General features: G+C 37.3%; 1 protein-coding gene across 1 annotated transcript; it reads left to right on the top strand.

Moving 5' to 3' along the window:
- Positions 1-5,039: 5,039 nt before the first annotated feature.
- LOC139679531 (collagenase 3-like) lies at positions 5,040-11,475 on the top strand. Its single transcript, XM_071571354.1, has 10 exons — positions 5,040-5,174; positions 5,275-5,516; positions 6,586-6,734; positions 6,827-6,952; positions 7,923-8,084; positions 8,652-8,769; positions 9,355-9,488; positions 9,834-9,993; positions 10,690-10,793; positions 11,375-11,475. Exons 1-10 carry the CDS (start codon positions 5,052-5,054, stop codon positions 11,473-11,475), a joined length of 1,419 nt encoding a protein of 472 aa, XP_071427455.1. The 5' UTR covers positions 5,040-5,051.
- Positions 11,476-15,033: the final 3,558 nt, after the last annotated feature.

The raw sequence follows: 15,033 nt of genomic DNA on the forward strand, positions 1-15,033 counted from the left end.
TTCTGGCGATCTTTCAGATTGGTAAGGAGGAGCAGAGCATGGCCTGACCTCCATGGTAGTTTAAAACTCCTGCTTTGCATGGAACAGTTGTCTGGGGCACCCTCACTTCTCTGGGGAAGTTTTCCCAAATCTGACAGGTTTCTACCTATGAAGAAGCTGTTTGATCAGAGAAAATTTGGATTCATGCACCTCTTTGAGGCATTTTCGCTCTTTCAGTTTGGCTGTCAGCATGAGGTGGAGGACCCTGTTTCTCCAAGGTCAGACACAGCTGTGAGCAGAAGCACTGTCCTGGAAGAGATGCAAATTGCCCAACTGCCTATCAGCTGCAGAGCTGCCACCTTGCACAGCAACACAACAAACCCCTGCAGTGTGACATCTCCTGGTTTCTTCAGGCATCAACAGAAACTGGGAGTGAAGTTCAGCTCCAGAAAAGGTCACCTGAACCAAAGTATCTGTGTGGTCACCAGTTGGTGAGACTCTGCTACAGTCAGCAGAGCCCAGTGGTGAAGGACTCAGCACAGCAGACTGAAGAAAGGAATCTAGTGCCATTTGAGATGCAGAGGGGAACCCAAAGTATCTGCATGAGACTGTTCAGTATGACACAGGATGACAATCTCTGTCCTTCAAATATTAGAAATCTGTATGTGGGCAACAGAAACAATTCCAAGGTGTCTACCTCAGTGTAAGCTAAACTGCTGTCTAGGGTCTAGTGAGTGCATTAACTTCTTTGTTTATAATGAGAGTTTACATCCAGCATCCAGGAGGGTACCCAAATTTAGTTGTAGGTAAAAGGGCAGTCAGTCTGTGGTGCCCTTTCATCTAGTCCACAGGGTCTGCATAGTCTCATTCAAACAAGAGCCATTGCCTCAGGAACATGTTTGCAAATTTCTTGCTTCTCACACAGGACCATATTGAACAACTCTGGGCACCTCCATTGCTTCTTTTTGCCAGCAAAGGGCACACAGATGCTGCTGCTTAATATAAAAAGGAGTCAGATTGGTGTAACATTCCTAATCATCCTAGCTCTAGGCTGCCTTCTTGCAACAGGTCCCACCGATGGAGTCCCACCTGGAGAGGTAGAGCCAGAGTGTGTGTTTGGAACTACTCTGGGACTTCCTTCACCATCTGCGCAGAGGCCCTCAGAATAATGTCCTTTTTCCCAGAGGAAGCTGATCTACATGTGGTGACATAGGCCCAGGGACTGGGAACGTTCCACTTGAAATACAACTACATTTTGGTAAGAAACATTAACAAATGATACCACTGACTTTTGTTTATTTGTCTTAAGTGAAGTGTCTGCTGTTTTGGGGTCACAGGACATTCAACACATTCACTATATAGTGCTATTTTGGGCACCAAACACAGACTGTAAATCAAAACATGACACCTTTCAAATATTTGTCGTAGCAAAATATATGTAGAAATCATATGGCTGGCACAATTCTTGTTTTCAGATAAATAGTACCTACATGCTGCTTTAGGGTGTTTCATTTCCTCTCACCACATCTCCCATCCCTCCTTCTCCATTTTAGCTGGGGGGAAAACTGGTGTAATTATTCCAGTCTCTGCTGTGCCTGTGAAAATTACCATCAATCCAGCTAACTTTACCCACACCCACAAGGTGCCAGAACTGCAGAAAATTTGCAGAGCTTGTTGAAATCTTACTATTCAGCAGTTTTGTGAGGTTTAGTGCTTTTAAAATACAACTTTCCGTGCTTGCTTGTTTGCACTGGGGTCAGCATAAGGTCTATGAACCACTGCTGTCTGTTTTTACCTTCATTTACACCTCTCTTCATAGTTTTTAACTAGTTTTTTTAACTCAGACAGTGACATCACCTGAGCCATAGATTTTATATCTTACAATGCTCAATACTGGCTGACTTTGGCATTATCATTTATCATTGCTGGTTTTTAAAAAATCACTTGTTTGATGCTTTTAGTCACTGTATATAAAGGTAATAGTAACTTCAGAGCTCTGTAATTAGTTCCCAGCTCAGTCAAGACTTTTTGTCTTCCCTTAAAAAAATTATATACTACTTCTGTGATTCTGTCTCAGTAAAAGGGGGAGTACAGCTCATTTTTATTGCCCCTGTTATTTGTTTGCAGTCTTTCACCAGTGTTTCTTCAGATTGCCTACAGAAGACAAAAATCCATGCCTTAATATAGGCTTCTAGCCACTGATGTAATATAAATAATAATAAAATGTGTAAGAAAACATATGGGATTCAATATATTTACATGTCCAGGACTCCCAAAGGATTTAACTGAATGTTCAGAAAACATGATTCAGCCATAATACAGTCTCAGAAGGCTCATTGCACACAATCTTTCAGAAATCACTTTTGTTTAGCATTTTTACTCCAAATGACAAAATATTTACAGATTTCCTGCTTCTTTTTCCCTTTGCATGTTTTTCTACTCACTTGCAGAATCTGTTCACTACAGCGGACTGTCTTTTCACTTGTTCACTTCACTGTCCTACTGTAGCCATGATCCAACTGTACATGTCTTCTTACACAAAGAGAAGTTGTTTTCAGAATAGTTGCCTGGTTAAGTTTTTACTATAATTGCTCTATCCAGGTTTTTCAAATATTGCTTGGAAATGCCTCAGGACAGCTCTCTGAAGGGTACCATAAACAAAGGTTTTGACAGAGTTTTCAAAGTAAATTTCAAAGGATTTCAGAACATTTGTGTAAAAAAATCACAGAAACTGTGTTCCTCCCTGAATAATATATCATTCTCTTCATGCAATACAATTATATTTACTATTCCTTCAACAACTGCAGCTAAGCATTTTAAAAAACAAGGCTCCATACCTGATTGGAGCATCACTTGGTAGGATAACATTATTCTTTAATTTTACTCTTGTACCTAGTTGCTTTTTCTTTTTTTGGTTTCATTTTTAATTAGTTTGCTGAACTAGGTTTATTAAGGCAACCCTGAAACCACATAGGAATAATTTGGGATCATCCTCTCCTGAAGTGTGATGGACTGATTACATTTTTGCAGTAACAGTTGGTTACAAATTTAATTTCTCCTATTAAAGAAGCAAAGATTCCAGTAACAGAGATGAAAAAGAGTAGTGGTTTAAGGACTTGAAACACAATAAATAATTTTAGCTAAATCTGTTAAAGGGCAGTAATACAAAAATGATGATATACAATTGTATTTCTTTAGGCACAAAAACTTAATTTCAGAGAATTTGGAATATTACCTGTGGAATTTTAAGTTATTCATTTTGCTCATAGATTTCTGAAATATATCTGTTACTGTTCTGAAGAGCAGTGACACTCACAGCTTCCTGGCCTCATGAAAGTACTCCTTACAGCCACAAAACATATGACAAGGCAGCACCACTGCTCCTAAGGTCCACACAAAGCAAACAAAATCTGCTGTAAACTCTGCTTATCTGGTAACTGAGTATCGCAACATTAATGAAAGCGATGCTGCAAATGTCAGTGTTGGAAGGACAGAAATGAAATATATACATGACTTGGCAGTCTGCACTGGCAAGGAATGCAGCAGAGTGAGAGCATCAGCAGTATGGATTCAATGCTCGTCCTCAAGCACTTGAGGGAAGAACAATTCTTAAGAAGGTGGAATAACTAAATAACAGTCTTTATGCTGTCATTGCAGAGTAAAAAAGTTGCAGCACTGGTGACAATGTAAAGGAGAATATACAAACTGCTTTAACAGATGTTGTCTATTCCTAATTGGTGTAACCATATTTAGTGCTGGCGAGATGGGCAGTGAGACAGAAATATCCTACATAACAAATTCTTCTCAGCTTTATTTGCTTTTGCTGTTTGTCACCATAAGACAGACAGCTACATTGTTTGAGTAACAAATCAAGCTTTCACACATTCAGCTTCACTGGTTTGTGTCCTTTTCCTGTTTTGTCAACAAGGCAACATCCATGCAAGGGTAGTGTATTCTGGGAAGTCTATCAGAAAGCTGCCTGAGGTTTTCCATACAGGGAAAAAAAACACCCGTGAAAGAAGGCAAGTTTAGCAGAAACAGCATCTCCCCTTGGACTGATGCTTGTCAGCACACGAGTTTTAGCAGAAGCTGAGATTTTAGTGGTCCTGGGGAGTCAGAAATAATCTTTAAGCTCTGAAATATAGTAATGACTATCTCTGTCATAATGCCAGATTTATCTTATTATTCACCTCATAAGTCAAAATCACAGGTGTCTCTTGTTCTAGACGCACAGATTAATTGCCTAACTGTAGATGGCAGATTGCTTCTCTCACAGTAGTAGGTGACTCATTGATCTATGGCTGTGATCCTCTCATAAGGTAAATTAAATTCACAGGTTTTGAGGAAGATAAATTGTATTAACTACTTTTAGTATTGTTAAATATTCAAAACTATTTCCTGATGTTTTGCATTTCTGTTTTTAATATATTCCAGGCAGTAAATTATTCTGTAATGTAGATAAAAGTTCTCTTTAAGGATTTCTGAGGTAAAAATTTCTGTTGATGTTTTGGAGTTGTAGTTCTTTACAGAAACAAGAAAACATAATATCATATTCTATATTCTCTAACATTATTTCTTATCATCCAAGACAAAATTTATTAACAATTGAAGTGTGTATGATCTATTTTAACTGTTAAAATCTCTGTTGCACTAGTGTAACTATTGAAATGTTAGTTTATTTTAAAAATCATTAAACTTCTTATGTCTTTTTATTGATTTTTCTAGCAAAGAAGAGTAAGTTACTGCATCATTGTTCCCAGTTATTACCAGTGTAAGTTACTGCAAAATAATCAAAAAATGTGGTTTACTTCTGCCCATTTCTTCCCACAACCTATGTCAATATTCAGAGCTCGTGTTTATATGAGGATATAGTTTCAGAGCCCTCAGCTGGAGGACGGATGCCTAAACCACAGTGTTGGGGAGGAGAGAAAAACCAGCCGTCTAAGCATGTTTACTTCCAGTGACAAGGAAGTTCTAACTTGTCCCCAAGTGGTGACTCACTGGGATGGGACTATAAAAGTAAAGGTAACTGCTTTCTAAAACATCAGGGCTTCAGACCTCAGAAATCCAACATGATGCAATCAAGACTTTCAGCTGTTTTCTTTTTCTGGCTGCATTTGTCCTTTTGCCTGACAATCCCTATTCCCCTTGAAGATAGCCATGAATTCACAGAGAAAGACCTTCAGTTTGCAGAGGTACAGTATAAAATAATTCATTTCCAGGTTTCATAAATAGTTAGTTATGTAATTATAACTGTTTAGAAACTAGTCTTATTATTTCTTTTCCTCTTCTTAGCGCTATCTCAGGACTCACTATGATCTCCGTCCGAATCCTGCTGGCATAATGAGAAAGAGTGGAAACACAGTGGCATCTAAACTTCGGGAAATGCAAGCTTTTTTTGGCTTGGAGGTGACAGGCAAACTAGATGAAGAAACATATGAGCTGATGCAGAAACCAAGATGTGGCGTCCCAGATGTGGGGGAATACAACTTTTTCCCCAGAAAACTCAAATGGTCAAAAATGAATTTGACATACAGGTAAATGCATGATATTTTGAGAGTTATTGTTATTACCTTCTTTCCAGATGCCTTGTCCAATAGGTTGTTCAGCATGTGAGATTGATGGGAACACATTTGTGTTTGGCAAAATTAATGTTACAGTTTAAAACCCTTAGAGCCCACACTGCAGCCCAAGGAATGGCTGCTATTGCACTTTGCTATGGAGGAATGCTGGTTTGATCTACTTTTGTAACAACTCCTCATCTGGCCTCCATATAGACATTCCAGCACATCCATCCAAATGAAAGAAGGGTAGGGAGTAAGATCATGCATTTCTCTAGGTCACTCCTTAGTTCTGTTTGGACCTGGTTTAGTGTCTGCTTTACAAAGGTCTTGTCCCACATAAAGCAGTGTAGATGCAAACCAATCTGTGCAATGTGGCCATGAGATCAGGCTCTTCCATTTCACATTCTAGATGTAGATGTCCATGTTTGGTCAGACAAATCCCCATACCATGACCTCAGATAGCTGACCTTGGGAAGTGGAGGTGCTGAAAGTTCACATGGTAGCTCCTTCTCATTTAATTCTGCAAAGTTGTCAGCCTGGGAGGGGTTGACCAGCTGCAGCCTGAGCTTACTCGGCAGATTCCAAATATGAAATCACTGAACTCTATTAGCTCAATATTTAGTCATAAAAGTTAATTTAATATGGATGATTCTAGCCTATAAAGAACTCTTTGGATGATGATTTACTCCTCCAGGAAGTAAAGATCATGATATATTTTACATGATATAAAAATAGTTTGAAGTTATTATATGATTTGACTTAATACTCAATATATCTGTCATTTTCTACATCTTATGGTGCATAGAAAACCAATCAAAGAGAACTGTTAGATCATTTCTGGTGTATCTGAGTTATTTTAATGAAGATAGAAATGGTTTTTTCTATTTTTATTAATATTGTATGCAGCTGTTTAGCTCTTTGTTATGTGCTAAGAACATAAGAAAAAAGAAAAACTTTTAATGATATGTACAGTCAAGTAAAAGTGCATTGCACATTTCTTCAATTCACACAGTTTAACTGGTGATATTAATCTGTTTGACAGAATTATGAATTACACTTCAGATCTGAGACGTGCCGAAGTAGACAGAGCTTTCAAAAAAGCATTTAAAGTCTGGTCTGATGTGACACCACTGAACTTTACCAGAATACGAAGTGGTATAGCTGATATCATGATCTCCTTTGGCACTAAAGGTAACACCGAACCAATTGTTTTTACTTTATAGTTATATTCCTTCTAATAAGACGGTGTAGTTAATTTATTTGCTATGAATTTGGTTTTGTAGAGCATGGTGACTTTTACCCTTTTGATGGACCCTCTGGATTACTGGCTCATGCTTTTCCCCCGGGTCCAGACTATGGAGGAGATGCCCATTTTGATGATGATGAAATTTGGTCAGATGATTCTAGAGGTAATAGAAATTCCTTAGACTATTTGAAATGGTGACAGATGGAAAATTTTTCCCTGACTAAAATCTATGAGCAGTTTGTTTTGCCTGTTTATTGTTTGTTTGTCATTGTGTTCACTGTTCACACATAGAAACCTGGGTTTAACCTCCAGTCATAAATAGAAGTTTAACATGTGCCTAGCAGATATTCTAAGATATAACTCTCCTAAGTGAAATGATGAAAAAAATGCCACAAACAAAGGATTTTGTCATTTTCTCATGTCACCAAGCTCAAGATCATCTAGTTCTGATCACGGACTGATGGGAATTGCCTCACCGAAGCCTATAGAAAACACGTAACTCCGCTGCAAATTGTCTGCTTGCATTTAACTTGAAAATTAATTACCTTGCCTATTCAGGACAGAGCTTTACTAGAACACAATACTATTTTTTCAGCAGTGGATTAGCTCCCCATCCCACCATTAAAGCCAATTTCTGCAATACCAAAAATAATATGTATTCTCTACTGCAGGTGAATTCCAAACAAAAAAATTGTTCTTGATATGAGTAGGGCCAAGACTTCACCCTAGAACTTTCCTCATGAGTAATAAGCTTTCCTGCTAAGTAATTTCAAGAAATCCTAATCTGCCTAGATAGCAGTGTTGTCAAATAAGATTTAGGTTGAATACCAGCTATGAGATAGTAAATCAATGAGGCCCTTATTAAATCAAAACCCATGGTAATTTGAAAAAGGCAAGCAATTACACCTAGTAGATGATGTCCCTGCCCATGGCAGGAGGACTAGAAAAAGATGGTCTTTAAGGCCCCAAACCATTCTATGATTTTATGAAGTATGTGTAATTTTTGCATTAACTCAGTTGTCTCATTCATTGTCCCATATGTTAAAGCACAGCGTTAAGATTAGTTAGTTAGTTGAGGCTTGCTTTGGTGATGCAAGGAGATAAACATTTACTTTTTTTGTGGTTTGTTTTAGGCTATAACTTGTTTCTTGTTGCTGCCCATGAATTTGGTCACTCACTGGGACTTGAACACTCTAGAGACCCTGGAGCTTTGATGTTTCCAATTTACACATACACTGGAAAAACAGGTTTTGTTCTTCCTGATGATGATGTGCAAGGGATTCAAGAGCTCTATGGTAAATCTGTATAATATATGTCCTTTATAATTATAACCTGTTACAGTTGCACTGCACGTTTACTACAAAGCTGCAGATGTTCAAAAACAACAGTCATGACTAATTAAGACCGATTCACTGGAAGAGAAGATGCTTAGATTTACTAGTTTAGATGGGAAAAAAGGAACTAATACTGCGGAGGACTGTTGACCATTGTGTTGTCTCCTCTGGTGGTATGGAGTGGGGCAGAGTATTTTTGAACTGCCTTAAAAGAGAAGGCAAAACAGAGTCTAAAGGGAAAAACAGAACTATCCATGTTTCATCATGGAAAGAAAAAAACTTTTGGGGGACCTTCAAAACTTGATATAAAGAAAGCAAGTTCATTTAAGATCTTTGCAGCGCAGTTGAACTACAAATTCCATTAATGTATTTGGCTAGAGAGAACAGACTTTGCCCATTATAAATGTTTTGTGCATTATATTTGTATTTATCATGCTCTTTGGGAACTCTTCCATGTCCTATTCAATATCATGATGAACAGAAAGGAAATGAACATTGTCAAACTTAGATTGTATGGTATGATTCCAGGTGCCGGAGACAAAGATCCCAACCCAAAACATCCCAAAACACCAGAGAAATGTGATGCAGAATTATCACTTGATGCAATAACAGAACTTCGTGGAGAAATGCTGGTCTTCAAGGACAGGTAAAGAGACTTCCATGTCACAGATTGTGGGTACTGGATAAATTTTGAGCAAGTGAAAACACCATTTCGTTATTTTACTAAAGATTTGAGTCAATAGAAATTTAAAAAATCACAAATCAATATAGATATCACAAAGAAAGTATATCATATATCTTTTTAGGCAGGATTTATAATACAACTACAGACTTAACTGTCCAGTAATTTGAGGTGAAAATAATATGGCTGAAGAATGACACTTTTTTACACATTTTTCATTTCATGGGACTTTCTTCTATATGAGCAAATCTACTAACATTTATTTGAGACTACATTCAGAAGCTTTACATGGGACAGCTGTGTTTCTCTTATTCTAAATGAGAGAAGGTTAAAATTTGTTGTTGTTTGAGACGATCTCTATGTGAGTGACAGAAATTATCTGCAGCTAGATGAGGAAAGGAAAGGTCTACAAGGTGCTTTTTGTATCAAATATTTCATGTTTTGAAAAACATTAATTTGCCAGTAAGTAATTTTACTGTAACACATCAAAGATACTGTTTTTTATGGTATGACAAGAAACATGAAATATGTTTTCTTTTTCTGAACTAGGTTTTTCTGGCGACTGCACCCTCAGATGGTTGAGGCAGAACTGGTGTTACTTAAGTCTTTTTGGCCAGAGCTTCCAAATAAAATAGATGCAGCTTATGAAAATCCCATCAAAGATCTTGTGTTCATGTTTAAGGGTGAGTTTTCAGTTTTGTTGTTGGCAGTCAAATATAGATATTTAATTAAACTCAGTAAGTGATGTAAAGGTAATCAATAGAACAACACATTCTACCTTCCTTGCTCAAAACACCCAACCTGTTGGTTTCAACTCATGCACATCTATACAATTTCAGTGAATTAGGAGATGTGTAATTAAGTTAAGATGCCTAGGATCATGGTGCAAATAGCCTCATACTTGCAGAGTATGTGACCTAAAAACTTATTTGTTGTATGAAAAGAGGGATCATAGTGTCCTCATTTAATTCTGCTCTCTAAGCTGAGCTTTTATAAAAGGCTCATCCATACTTTGTTCTTATTTTCAGGAAAGAAAGTCTGGGCTTTGAATGGCTATGACATAGTTGAAGACTTTCCTAAAAAGATATATGAAATAGGATTCCCAAAAGAAATGAAAAGAATAGATGCAGCTGTCCATATTAAAGACACTGGCAAGACTCTATTTTTTACTGGAAATAAGTACTGGAGGTAAGCTGGCGACGGATTGGTGTGCCCCTAGTCATAACCTGTCCAGACATATCAAAAGATCAGCAGGCTGGTTCAAACCAGGAACTTGGCTATGGCTCATGTTTCCAGCCTGTGGTTTTCATTGGTGCCATTGCTGTGCACAGTATGTCATAAAGGTGTATGCAAGAATTTTACAAACATATAGGCACAGACTTTAAAAGCTGAATGAGTGAAAGGAAAGAAGAATAAAGTGCTCTAATCCAGGGGAATTTCTAATATGGTCATGTTTGCTAGACAAAATTCCCATCTTGTTTCCTTGAGTTGCTTGTGTGACATAAAATTATAACAATACTATGAGAGTCAGAAATCTGTCCCTTGACAGGGTATGTTTTTTTCTGTTCATGAGTGCAACTCACAGCCAGGCCTCGTGCATAACTGAGACATTACCCTCCCTTCACAGTATCTCTGCACTAAGAAGCCTCAGGATAGGCTTGTAGTGCCAATACATCTAGGTACAATACCTACTTAATAGATCAGTTCTGAAAATGTAGCTCTATTAGTTTGTGTTTATCACACTTCTGGTGGAGGTGTGACCTCCTTATTGCCTTGCTGGCTGCTTCAGGTGTGAGTAACTTTAAAGAATGTAATGGGCACAGACCAAACTCCCAAGCTGCTTAAATCCTCTGACTTTTTTCTTTTGTTTTGTGTTTAATATAGTTATGATGAAGAGGAGGAGATTATGGAAGCAGGCTACCCCAGGCTGATAGAGGAAGAATTTGCAGGAATTGGTGATAAAGTGGATGCAGTCTATGAAAGAAATGGTACGTAATCGGATAATGAAACTTGATTACAATTAGTTGCCCTTGAAACTTGGGATTAATATCCTGTGGAAAACTATCAATTGTAATTTTGATTTTTTCACATCAACACCTCTGTTCTTGGCTGAATCAGTTTTCTGATCTAAATTGTGCTCTGGCCAAAAAACCACCTGTCTCCTAGCTTAGGGTACCTAAAGTGATATGCTTAATATAGAAGTATTATAATGTGTCTGTTTCTTCAAATGAAGCCCATTCCTATCCAACTCTTCAAGGAGTGTTTCCAAGTCAGAGTCTTAAACATTAGCATTCAAACCCTGTATTTGCCTAAGCAAGTGCTGTATGGTAATAAGATGCAAAATTTGACACAAGATTAAAGATCAATTATTTTAAAACTCTGATCCAGGTTTGGCAAATGGAATGAGGATCTCTAAAAAATTTAGCTCAGTATTCTAAGTACTAAAATGCTACATTTAAAAGACTTATTAAAGTGAAAAAAATAAGATAATTTCTATGTTAAGGAATAATTTTAATATGACTGCACAGTTTTCTCAGTGTTAATTCATTTTAACTTTCCTTTTCCTTAGGTTATCTCTACTTCTTCAATGGACCACTGCAGTTTGAATACAGCATCTGGAGCAAAAGAATTGTCCGTGTCCTGCATACTAACTCCTTATTTTGGTGCTAATTACAGCTGAGTGCCATGTCATAGGCTGCAGAGCAGCTTGTAGTAAATGGGAATAATAATAATGTGGACATATAGGTTTACTAGAGGACAGCAAGGTTCCATGAACAAGCACTGGGCTGTCTACCACCAAATGTATACTGTATATATGGAACTATACAGCTGTATGTCAGTCTGGAACTGAATTAACTTTATAGGAAAAGAAAAAAGAAATCATCAGCATTTAAAGGGGAGCATTTAAAGGGGCATTAAACCATGTAAAGTGTGTCTAGTATTGAAGTGAGATGCTGGATACCTCACACATGATCATGAGCACTACTAAGTCCTGGTAGTCGGAGCATGTCTAGCATCTTTTAAGGATCTCTTAGCTTGTCCCAAGAATAGACCTGAGAATCCTAGAAGCATAATATTTTCAAACTAATCCTTCATCTCTTGTTGAAATTCCTTTGAATGTACTGGGAATTCAGATGTGCAATAAATGAGTGAGGACTTTGTGGTGATTCCTTGAGCAAGTAACATCAGCACAAAGATGAAATTAGAGAATTCAAAGGTATTTGAATATATCCCCATTTGAATGGGAATGCCCCTCTGGAAGCAAAGAAGCAGAGAGATGTCATTCCAAAGCAGACAGAAAACCAGGAAAACTACTCCCTGCAGAAATCATCTGCCAGTATGATACTGGGGAAACTAGAAAGAAATCATAACAAGCGACTCATGCAGGTTGAAACCTTGCGTGATGCTACATCTGCTATCACAGCTCATGAGTTCAGCTGATAATAGAAGTGATGTCTGTAGAGGTTATGTCTAGCCATGCCAGAAGAAAACCTGAACATCCAAATCAAAATATTGAAAATAATATTTCAAGTTTGCCACTCATTTAATATCTGTATCAGTTTCTTCAGTGCATTGTAAGTTTTTGTTGTGGTCTGGGTTTTTTTCAATCACTGTAAATGATGTCAGACTGTGAGTATTTTTTCAATTTTTAAAAATAATATTAATTAAACTGAAGGAGTAAACTGACATTGTGAAATTACTTAAATTAAAATTTCATATTCTGCCTGTTATAAAAGCAAGATAGAGCTACTGGAGAAAAGAAATTAGGGACACTAACTTGTGTATTTTATTTATTAAAATTTTCACTTTTATTTTAAAAAGTGATTTTTTTCCCTCCAAGGAAAAGCATTTTACAGAAAAGAGGAGGAGAGCAGGACAGAAAGAGAGGAAAAAGGAAAGACTCCTCAAATTTGTAAAATAAGGAAAAATTTGGAATTAGTCATTATCATTACGGAAAGAACAAGAAATTATTAGTTCCACATTAATTTGCATGTAAAATATTAATAATTAGTTGAAACTACATTGTCCTATTCTGCCTTCACAAAACCAACCCCTAAGTTAATCATTTGGCCAGGCATGTTAAGCAAATCCCACCAATAATTAACACCTTTAAACAGACCTAAATTACCTGGTTTACCCCCTAGATGAGGTTAGTTCTGTAATGTACACAACATAGACAGTTAGTTGAGATAATCTAATAGATCCAGAGGTCTCTTCTGAGTGTAAAACTGTGAACTAATGAATTCTAGACCTTAATATGCTTTAAAAAAATGCACAGAAATAGAGTTGAAGAAACCCTTTACAAATGGACTAAAATCAAAGTTCTGTTCTATGATAAGGAGAAAGTCAATACAATTCTCTATGCATAACAAAAATAAATTGGTTAATTATATATAAAAATTGTTTTTGACAGACACGTTATGCCTGAAAAAAATAATGTTTGATATTGAGCTGCAGTTTAACTTAATTACTCAGCAATGAAATAAGGATCTAGACATGTAACCTTAGTCCCTGTTATTTTCAGTATAAAGAGTTGTTGGAAAATTGTGTCAAAATAATAATAATGAATCTTCCACAAGGGCTAGTTATTGAGTCTGAGTCCTTTGAATTTCAAAGGTCTGACATGAGCTACAGTGGATAAGGGAACGTGAAGATGGACAGGGAAGCAAGGAGATGTCAATGAATGTCTTTCATATTCTATTAACATTAAACATTTGGCAGGAGCAAAAGGTACTGTATAGAAAGTTGGACCTTCAAAAGCCTTCATCATGATCATATCCAGCTGCTACCCAGCCCAAACAGGAAGATTCTGTTTGGTCCTTGGCTGATTGGAAGTAGCCTTCGGCATAGTTCCAAGAATGGCTCCAGCTTCTGCGTCTGCATCCCCAGCAAGAAATGGGAGCAGTTCTGTGGGTTAACTCTACCTCAGAAATGTACCAGGCTGTCAGTTCCTGGCATTTCGTTGAGAAAAAATGGAAAATATTGCTTGTGATGTGGAAGTGGAAGGCTGAGATCAGAGCCAGAGGGTCCCTGTTGCTGCTGTCATTCAGAAAGGAAAACTCTCCTCAGTACCCAGTGCTCTGGCATCCACTGCCCTCTCATGAGAATAACGCTGCATGAGTGCCTGGTGGGGATCTGATAGGGTATCACCCAAGGCCACCAAGAATTGAAAAGAAATGTTTTTTTCCCAAGGGAGAGACTGAACTGACTGCTTTTGCTGAGATGTTGAAAGGATCATGAGACAGATGTCTCCCAGAATGTAATACAAGCAGAACTAAACTTCACAATAAGTTGCTAGTTTTTGTATGGAACTACATAAATCTACCTAATAGTAAATGAACTGTTACTGATGAATGCATCTTTTATGTGTATGTTGATCTCTGTTAAGAATGATCATTTGAAGGGGCAGAAAGGATAAGACAGGAAAAGGAATCTGTAAGATGCACCTCAGGACTAGTTTCTCTGCTGGTTGTATGAGCCTGAGCAAGCAGAACTTAGAGGATGCAAATATATGTTCCAGGAGAGAAAAAGAAAAAAAAAAGAGAGCAAACATCTTTTAAACTTTCCAAAGTAAGAAACTAGGCAACACTGTAAGAGTTTCCATGAATACATGAGATTTACTAGTAGCTAAGAGACTGGTGAAGGCATTCAGCCTTATGAAAATGTTTGGGTTTTTTTTTTCTTAGCATGGTCTCCAGAAACATGCTCTGAAGACACTAGATGGCAATGACAGCTTTGCTGCTTAGCGATACTGCACAGAACCAAAAAAGGTTATGGTGAGTGAGGAAGCTGCAGCTAACTATAGTGAGTTCTTACATTTGGTGAAGTTATAAAATCCCCTGACACTAATAAGTAGAATTTTATTATTTATTCTATTGAAATGTGGATCTCAGAGTAACAAGTTAGGATATTACAATGTTCAGGAAGCTTCTAGGTATATTTACTGTCAGGACTATTAATTTTTCAGTCTTTTCTCCATTCAATACATTTAATGCAATCCCTAGGAATAATGCAATGTCCTAGGTATAATGCAAAACCTCATTCACTGGAAAATTACACATACCCATGTGTAGACATGTTCAACTTCCTGTGAACTTGACAACCTTTCAAGACGCTTACTGAATCTGGGGAAGAGAACTTACTGTTTCAATATTTTGCTCAGATTGAATTAAACAATGGTCTAGTCTTCAGTCTTCAGCCTAGGAGAAAGAATTGCATATTCACTTA

The sequence above is a fragment of the Pithys albifrons genome, chromosome 1, assembly GCF_047495875.1.
Source record: "Pithys albifrons albifrons isolate INPA30051 chromosome 1, PitAlb_v1, whole genome shotgun sequence".
Classification (NCBI taxonomy): domain Eukaryota; kingdom Metazoa; phylum Chordata; class Aves; order Passeriformes; family Thamnophilidae; genus Pithys; species Pithys albifrons.

Bases quoted from the DNA above. Each gene is read 5' to 3' on its own strand.
- LOC139679531 (XM_071571354.1), top strand. From the start codon at position 5,052: ATGATGCAATCAAGACTTTCAGCTGTTTTCTTTTTCTGGCTGCATTTG. The intron at 5,175-5,274 runs GTACAGTATAAA...TCCTCTTCTTAG, and splicing joins AAGACCTTCAGTTTGCAGAG to CGCTATCTCAGGACTCACTA. The intron at 6,735-6,826 runs GTAACACCGAAC...TTGGTTTTGTAG, and splicing joins GATCTCCTTTGGCACTAAAG to AGCATGGTGACTTTTACCCT.